At 36.6% G+C, this 8,954-nt stretch overlaps 3 protein-coding genes across 9 annotated transcripts in view; all 3 read right to left on the bottom strand.

Moving 5' to 3' along the window:
* Nucleotides 1-789: 789 nt before the first annotated feature.
* LOC107684503 (shematrin-like protein 1) lies at nt 790-1,798 on the bottom strand. 2 transcript variants are annotated; one of them, XM_016480773.1, is made up of 2 exons: nt 1,374-1,791; nt 791-1,337 (listed from the first exon to the last, which is right to left on the bottom strand). In XM_016480773.1, exons 1-2 carry the CDS (start codon nt 1,726-1,728, stop codon nt 1,165-1,167), a joined length of 528 nt encoding a protein of 175 aa, XP_016336259.1. In that variant the 5' UTR covers nt 1,729-1,791; the 3' UTR covers nt 791-1,164. The 2 variants fall into 2 exon arrangements, with proteins under 2 accessions (XP_016336258.1, XP_016336259.1); XM_016480772.1 differs by having other exon boundaries at nt 790-1,798.
* Nucleotides 1,799-3,427: 1,629 nt separating this feature from the next.
* Nucleotides 3,428-6,400, bottom strand: LOC107684502 (shematrin-like protein 1). Of its 2 annotated transcripts, XM_016480771.1 has the most exons (3): nt 6,209-6,388; nt 4,013-4,378; nt 3,428-3,976 (listed from the first exon to the last, which is right to left on the bottom strand). In XM_016480771.1, the coding sequence occupies exons 2-3, from the start codon at nt 4,365-4,367 to the stop codon at nt 3,804-3,806; spliced, it is 528 nt and encodes a 175-aa protein (XP_016336257.1). In that variant the 5' UTR covers nt 4,368-4,378; nt 6,209-6,388; the 3' UTR covers nt 3,428-3,803. The 2 variants fall into 2 exon arrangements, with proteins under 2 accessions (XP_016336257.1, XP_016336256.1); XM_016480770.1 differs by having other exon boundaries at nt 3,428-4,378; nt 6,209-6,400.
* Nucleotides 6,401-7,433: 1,033 nt separating this feature from the next.
* LOC107684500 (ras association domain-containing protein 2-like) overlaps nt 7,434-8,954 on the bottom strand; it is an 18,118-nt gene continuing 16,597 nt past the window's right edge. For all 5 annotated transcript variants that reach the window (XM_016480766.1, XM_016480768.1, XM_016480763.1 and 2 more), the window contains exon 10: nt 7,434-8,297. In XM_016480766.1, the coding sequence (XP_016336252.1) occupies nt 8,228-8,297 (70 nt within the window). In that variant the 3' untranslated portion in view covers nt 7,434-8,227. The remainder of the gene's footprint in view (nt 8,298-8,954) is intronic.

The following is an 8,954-nucleotide window of genomic DNA, read 5'->3' on the forward strand; positions in this document are numbered from 1 at the left end:
TAAGTTAAAGATGTGTTATACATTGTTTAAGATGGAGCTACAATAATATATTGGGGTAGAAAATCCTCCTGCCTACTTCTAAACAGAATTTAAGTTATTTTGCATGTAAAACTCCAGAAGGCTGTCAATATCAAGTCCAAATCAGAAAATGCTGTCTATTTTTAGGACCAAAGTAATAGTTCATATAATAAAGTCACAATCCCAGTTATCTAGGATTTCTGACTAAATCAAACCACATTTACCCACATCACTCACACAGAATGAAAAATGACAAAACGTCAAGTATTTTAGGAAGTATATTTATTTCATATTAGCAGTACAAAAATAAACATACATACTGATAAACAGATCTAAGAAGGTGTACAAGCGAAAGCAATGGAATCGTTTTGGTTTAAGACAATCAGCTGCTTGTTAAAGAGCTCGGGGAAGTGAGGTAGAGAGCACCCGAGTCCTTTAACAAGATTTGCCCTGGACTCGACACACTTTGTCAAGCTTATTATGGTTTAATGTGATTTTGCCATAAGCCTTGTTTTATTTTGAATGTTCGCTGACGTAAATGGCAGGAACAAACAGATTAAATCATTGAGAAGGTTGAAACGGCTCAGTAGACAACAATGCACACTTGCGTAAATATAAAGTATATATATATACACACACACACATACATGATGCTCTGCAAATCTCTTTAGATGATAAACTACATGCTCTTCATCATATATTTTAAATGATACAAAATTCCATTATTCAGATGAACTAAATCATGAAAAAAAAATAGACATTATTCATTTATAAAAACCATCAATCTGGGGAAAAAAAATGACAGGCTTCTGACTCAGGCATATGCTCATCATAACGCTCGCTTCAGAGCTAAAAAACAAACACTGAGGAAACATTGGAAACAGAACTTGCTCAAAACGCCAATCAAGCAAATGTAACCTTATTTTCTGCTGTCAATTTAACAAAACTTTGGCAGAGATCATGCACAGGGGCCTCAGGTGTAATGAAATACTTGATAGTGGTTTAATTGCTTTTCATTTTACTCCCATGTTTTAATGCTGCGTCTGTCACACATTTTTTATTTTGTTAGATTATTTTTGTATCGAAAGAAGTGACAGATGCAAGAAGGTGCCCAAGACTGACCCATGCCAAGTGCCAAAGTGTCCTTTATGACAGAATGTACCCAAGTAAGAATGACATCACGAGTCCAAAAACTGTCACGCAACTATAAATAGGTCCAGAACTGGCAGCATCTGTGTAATAATCCACATGTGTCTCGTTGTGAACATGATCTCCTGAATGCTCACCACCATGTCCTTCGTGTCCGTGCCCTTGCCCATGTCCGTGGCCGTACCTGTGGCCATGCCCATACCCATACCCCGCACCGTAGCCTCCATATCCTCCATACCCATGCCCGTACCCATATCCAGGTCGGGCCATGGAGCTCAAGCCGTGTCCGACCAGCATTCCCCCTAGAGCTCCGGCGGCGGCCGCCCCTGCTACCTTCCCAGCACTGTGTCCCGAGGAGCCTCCAGTATGGACTGGTGGGGCACGGTAATGTCCACCGCCTCCTCCCCATCCCGTGCGACCAGAGCTGCTTCCACCCCATCCTCCACCTCGGCCTCCCCCACGGCCAAAGCCCCCGCCTCGACGTGACTGGACCGCAGGAAACATCACAGTCAGGAGTAGCAGGCAGTTCATCAACAAGATGATCTTATATTGGGAGAACATCCTGGAAGATGCTGTGAAAACACAAGATCAGAGGTTGACTGAATCCACGTGTACTGTGTAGTCTGGTAACAAAGGCTGTGCATGTAAACTCTCTGAAAGCAAAGAGCTAAACATAGCCCAAAAAACCAATCAGTCTTTGACTCATCAGTCCCAATGAGATCTGTCTGATTAGTGGACACAGAGGACATAACGTCAGGAGGAAGGATATAGAGAAAGCCAACAATGTCAAGAAAGAGAAATTAGAAAGGTCTTATTTCCTAAAACTACTATAGGGTCTTATCTGAAAAAAAAGTAGCCCATTTATCATGCAAGAAAAAAGAAAACCCTATCTTTTAGAACCTATTTTATATAACCTATTTTTGATTATTGGCTCATTTTAAGCATACGTTTAATACATTTGAGAGACAATTCTGTTTCTAAAACAAGGGAAAAAATAATTGAAGATATATCCAAAACAGATCTTTTAAGAATGTTTATATGTAAACTTTTTTTTCCATAGTAAAAAAACAAAGTGCTAAAGACTGCCCACAATGTCCTTTGAGAAAGAAAAATAAATTACAGTCTTTATTCAGAGGCCATAAAAATACAAAAGTGCCCATGCAGTGACTAAATGTTTTCAGTGTGACATCTTCATCAGTATCTATCTATATATCTATCTATCTATCTATCCATCTATAACATTTGGAATATTTAGGAATTTATAAATGTTTCTGAAAGTCTCTGCTCACAAAGACTGCATTTATTTGATGAAAAATAGAGTAAAAACAGGAACATTGTGAAACATGATTACAATTGACCAGAACTTGGTAACACTACAATAAGGTTCCATTTGTTAATATTAGTTCAATACATTAGTTAACATAAACTAATAATGATAAATACTTCTAAAGCATTTATTAATCTTAGTTAATTAAGTTAAAGATGTGTTATACATTGTTTAAGATGGAGCTACAATAATATATTGGGGTAGAAAATCCTCCTGCCTACTTCTAAACAGAATTTAAGTTATTTTGCATGTAAAACTCCAGAAGGCTGTCAATATCAAGTCCAAATCAGAAAATGCTGTCTATTTTTAGGACCAAAGTAATAGTTCATATAATACAGTCACAATCCCAGTTATCTAGGATTTCTGACTAAATCAAACCACATTTACCCACATCACTCACACAGAATGAAAAATGACAAAACGTCAAGTATTTTAGGAAGTATATTTATTTCATATTAGCAGTACAAAAATAAACATACATACTGATAAACAGATCTAAGAAGGTGTACAAGCGAAAGCAATGGAATCGTTTTGGTTTAAGACAATCAGCTGCTTGTTAAAGAGCTCGGGGAAGTGAGGTAGAGAGCACCCGAGTCCTTTAACAAGATTTGCCCTGGACTCGACACACTTTGTCAAGCTTATTATGGTTTAATGTGATTTTGCCATAAGCCTTGTTTTATTTTGAATGTTCGCTGACGTAAATGGCAGGAACAAACAGATTAAATCATTGAGAAGGTTGAAACGGCTCAGTAGACAACAATGCACACTTGCGTAAATATAAAGTATATATATATACACACACACACATACATGATGCTCTGCAAATCTCTTTAGATGATAAACTACATGCTCTTCATCATATATTTTAAATGATACAAAATTCCATTATTCAGATGAACTAAATCATGAAAAAAAAATAGACATTATTCATTTATAAAAACCATCAATCTGGGGAAAAAAAATGACAGGCTTCTGACTCAGGCATATGCTCATCATAACGCTCGCTTCAGAGCTAAAAAACAAACACTGAGGAAACATTGGAAACAGAACTTGCTCAAAACGCCAATCAAGCAAATGTAACCTTATTTTCTGCTGTCAATTTAACAAAACTTTGGCAGAGATCATGCACAGGGGCCTCAGGTGTAATGAAATACTTGATAGTGGTTTAATTGCTTTTCATTTTACTCCCATGTTTTAATGCTGCGTCTGTCACACATTTTTTATTTTGTTAGATTATTTTTGTATCGAAAGAAGTGACAGATGCAAGAAGGTGCCCAAGACTGACCCATGCCAAGTGCCAAAGTGTCCTTTATGACAGAATGTACCCAAGTAAGAATGACATCACGAGTCCAAAAACTGTCACGCAACTATAAATAGGTCCAGAACTGGCAGCATCTGTGTAATAATCCACATGTGTCTCGTTGTGAACATGATCTCCTGAATGCTCACCACCATGTCCTTCGTGTCCGTGCCCTTGCCCATGTCCGTGGCCGTACCTGTGGCCATGCCCATACCCATACCCCGCACCGTAGCCTCCATATCCTCCATACCCATGCCCGTACCCATATCCAGGTCGGGCCATGGAGCTCAAGCCGTGTCCGACCAGCATTCCCCCTAGAGCTCCGGCGGCGGCCGCCCCTGCTACCTTCCCAGCACTGTGTCCCGAGGAGCCTCCAGTATGGACTGGTGGGGCACGGTAATGTCCACCGCCTCCTCCCCATCCCGTGCGACCAGAGCTGCTTCCACCCCATCCTCCACCTCGGCCTCCCCCACGGCCAAAGCCCCCGCCTCGACGTGACTGGACCGCAGGAAACATCACAGTCAGGAGTAGCAGGCAGTTCATCAACAAGATGATCTTATATTGGGAGAACATCCTGGAAGATGCTGTGAAAACACAAGATCAGAGGTTGACTGAATCCACGTGTACTGTGTAGTCTGGTAACAAAGGCTGTGCATGTAAACTCTCTGAAAGCAAAGAGCTAAACATAGCCCAAAAAACCAATCAGTCTTTGACTCATCAGTCCCAATGAGATCTGTCTGATTAGTGGACACAGAGGACAAGGTGTTAGAAAGATAGAGAAAGCCAATAATGTCAAGAAAGAGAAATTAGAGAGGTCTTATTTTCTAAAATGTCTATAGGCTCATCTGAAAAAAGCAGCTATTTATTATGTATTCCTGTAAGAAAAAAATAACCTTAAGGGGAAAAATAATGCAAGATATATTCTGTAAAAATTGTTTTCAGAGGATATCGCTTTTTTTTTTTTTTAAGAACCCTGTTGGTTATTGGCTGTTTAAGCATCAGTTTAATACATTTGAGAGACAATTCTGTTTTTAAAACAAGGGGAAAAAATTATTCAAGATATATCCTCTAAAAACATCTTTTAAGAGTCTTACCTCTTTTTAAGGATGTTTATATGTAATCTTTTTTCATAGTAAAAAAGTACAAAAACCTGCAATGTCCTTTGAGAAAAAAAATGACAAAGTCTTTCTTCAGAGGCCATAGAAATACAACCGTGCCCATGCAGTGACTAAATGTTTCCAGTATGACATCATCATCAGGGGCCGGTTGCATAAACTGCTTAGGTCTTAAAAAGTTAGCCATCTAATTTGTTTTCTTCTAGACTGGTCATAACTGTTTAAAGTCAGTAACAAAAACGCAGACTGGCCCAGTTTTAATCAGAAAAGTGAGACTGATTAACTCTTGGCTAACTGCTAGTTGGTCAAACTAGTTCTTAAGACAGAATTTTAACATAGTGTCTATGTTTCTGCAATTGGCCCCAGTATCTATATTTGTACACATACACACTACCGGTCAAAAAAATTGGAATATTTAGGAATTTTTTATGTTTCTGAAAGTCTCTTTGCTCACAAAGACTGCATTTATTTGATGAAAAATAGAGTAATAACAGGAACATTGTGAAATACTATTACAATTTAACAGAACTTTTGGTAACACTTTACAATAAGTTCCATTTGTTAACATTAGTTAAGTACATTAACTAACAATGATAAATATTTTTTACATTTATTAATCTTAATGTTGATTCCAACATTTACTAACACATTATTAAAATTAAAAGTTGTATCTATTAATATTGGTGAGCAAAAAATATTTATTTAAAAAACATGAAAAAAAATCTTAATTATTCCAAAATTTTGATTTGGTAAAATTTGGTAGGGTGTGTGTGTGTGTGTGTGCGTGCATATATATATATATAAATAATTTTAAAATTTGTATTTATTTATTTATTTGGAAAGCAAAAAAAAAAAAAACCTGACAAGGACATTAGGACATCATTTTTTTTCATTTGACTCATTTGCTGCTTGATGACAATGTAACATACATAGATCTCTATGCATGTTATGATCTAGAGTAAGGCAATGAATTGAGCAGTACATGATCTTTTCAGAAACGAGGCCGCCAGTCTGGCAGCTTTAGAAAAGTAATCTGGTAGTTCAGTGTCTGGTTATCTTTCAAGAATATTCTCCCCCTGCACAATTCAATCCAATGCAACACAAATGCGATGTTCATTTTTAAAATCATTCAATTATGAGGTAACCTTTACCGCAAGGTGACTATCAGTCTAATTCATATTACATATAAAAGTATTAGTTCTGATGAACAGTAATGCAGCATTCAACACAGGAATATCACACATTGGTATGTAATTCTCCACTAAATATGGTTAAAATGAAGAGGATGCACTGACTTACGTTGAACAGGTGTCTGGATGAAATGTATTTTGGAAGGTTCAGGATGACTGTCCAAGTGTTGTCCTCCTCTCTTGTCTGCTGTGCTTGAATGGATGAGAGTACAAGACAGAACTCACACAAGTACACGTACACAGTGGCATTAGACTGCGGCTCATTCTGATTGGTTAAGTGAATGAACCTACGTCGGTCCGTCTCACCGGCATAGGATCAGAATATCACTAATCCATCAACAGGATTAAGACGGTCTATGGATTTGGCAAACGTCTTTAGGCCCAGGGGTCATACTGTGGGGTCGGTCATGTGGTGATTGTATCTCTCCATGAGCTCAGAGATGGTGGTTAGGTAATCCTGAGACGACCTGTAGTCACATCATGTGGAAGACTGATAGTTCTGACATGAACGCAATGACTTTCTTTGCTGGTAGGTTGTGCATGCTGAAAAAAATCTTGGTCAGTAAAAGAAAAAACAATGGACCCTTTTACATATGTACTGTGGTTCTCAGAAGCAGAAGCCATTATATTGTTAGGTAAACATCTATAGTGGTGAATGGAATCAACAAAAACGTGTCAAAAGCTAAATATGTGTGTTAAAAAAGTACATTTTATATATATATATATATATATAAACTTTGCTAGATTTACGATATTAATAACTGAAAAGGCTTCATGGGGTCCAAAATATTAAACTTAATTTAATGCATACTTGCTAAATAACAGTATTCTTCAATTTCTTTATCATTTTTTATAATTTTTCTTTCAAAAATATATAAATCTTACTGACCTCAAACGGTAGTGTACTCTATATCTATCTATCTATCTATATATATAGATATATATATATATAGATATCTATATATATATATATCTATATATATATATATCTATATATATATATATCTATATATATATATATCTATATATATATATATCTATATATATATATATCTATATATATATATATCTATATATATATATATATAGATATATATATATATATTGTATATATATATATATATATATATATATGTGATATAATACTCTTTTTGTTGCATGTTTTAATAGTTAAACATGCACACTGCCAATTAAACGATAGTACATATCCTCCATAATCTTCCATATTATCACATCTCAACACTGTTAGACATGCACAAATTCATACCAGTAACAGATGCATTTGTTGAGTGCAAATAAAACAGGTTTTCTAATTTTCTGATGATAATATTTTATTTAAATATAATTATCATCATATTGTCAGTTTTACAATCAGTATCATATAAACACATGCCAGAAGTATGACAACACAGAGGTCAGTCATAGGTGTGAATGAGAGTCTAAATGTAAAAGCAAAATATGAAGCTCTTTCGTAACAACTACAGCCATGCTGTACTCTTCTGATACCCAAACATGCATACTAGCCATACCGACTCACCCATTCAAACATCCCAAACAACATTCACATATTCATTCGCTACAATCCCTTGCGCTGCTTCACTCTGTTTTCAATCATCCTTTAAATTCACAGTCTTTTACTTTGCTTCTTACAAAAAGATTTCTATTCACGGCCTAAAAGAGACGTTGGTCAAATGGAGTTGTAATCAGACTATAATGGTACAACAGGTTGGCTCAGACCGCATATATTCTCAAAAAATCCAACATGTAAAGTGATCAGTCAGTCATCACCCTTTTTAATGGGTTAAACCAAACAAATAATACTAAAGTTGTAAGCATTTATCTCTGTTACTTCGTGCTTCTCATTATAATTGCTCTTTCCAGTTATCACTGGATGATGAAATTCCCTGGTTTAGTGGAATGTGCTTTTATATTATTGTACCTGCATGTGATTCCGTACAGCACCAAAAACTAGAGAAAAATATAAAGAATTTTTATATAATAAGATGTACCATCCACTGGTCAGCAAATATCAATGCATATTAAGGGTTACCAATCATATAGGACAGAAGGGGCTGATAAAATTCTGTCTGGAAGTCCATTGATTGACATGAAGAAGGGCAAGTGCTCGTCACATACAGGTGGAGCCCTCTGGTGAACACTGGAGCCGCTTCTCAATGATACACCGCAGATACTTATATCTATTCAGAAAGAGATGCATGGATAATTAAATCACAAAGAAGTTAATTTAAAATTATTTTGACTGTCGCTTTTAATGCATCATTGCTTTGGAGGTCTCTTAAAGGGGTCATATGATGTTGCTTAAAAGAACATTATTTTGTGTATTTGGTGTAATGAAATGTGTTTATGCGGTTTAAGGTTAAAAAAACACATTATTTTCCACATACTGTACATTATTGTTTCTCCTCTATGCCCCGCCTTTCTGAAACGCGTAGATTTTTACAAAGCTCATCGTTCTAAAAAAGCGAGGTGTGCTGTGATTGGCCAGCGATCCACAGCGCAAAGTTGTTGTATTTCCTCAGCAACCAGCACGGATCAGCTCCAGGCATGACGAAGCAGATATCGTCCTCTTTTGGAAGACCAAACAAAGTAGTTTCGCTTTCACAACGAAACACACAGTGCCTTCGCGACATGGCGGCGGCAACAACAATACTACAGAGAGAATAAAAGTTACGCCTTCTTTCTTTGCGTTAACATTTGGGCGGCGTTATGCAAATCTTCCCACATAGTGAGGTAGACATGTGGGGGCGTGTTAGAACGAGGCCGTTTTAGGTAGGCGTGGCTGACTCTTAACTTTTATAAAGAATATCTCTTTGGATTTGAGACTTTAGTCTTTG

This window comes from Sinocyclocheilus anshuiensis, unplaced genomic scaffold (genome assembly GCF_001515605.1).
Source record: "Sinocyclocheilus anshuiensis isolate Anshui unplaced genomic scaffold, SAMN03320099.WGS_v1.1 scaffold1, whole genome shotgun sequence".
NCBI classification, from domain to species: domain Eukaryota; kingdom Metazoa; phylum Chordata; class Actinopteri; order Cypriniformes; family Cyprinidae; genus Sinocyclocheilus; species Sinocyclocheilus anshuiensis.

Coding starts and splice junctions, on each gene's coding strand:
- LOC107684503 (XM_016480772.1), bottom strand. CDS start 1,728: ATGTTCTCCCAATATAAGATCATCTTGTTGATGAACTGCCTGCTACTC.
- LOC107684502 (XM_016480770.1), bottom strand. CDS start 4,367: ATGTTCTCCCAATATAAGATCATCTTGTTGATGAACTGCCTGCTACTC.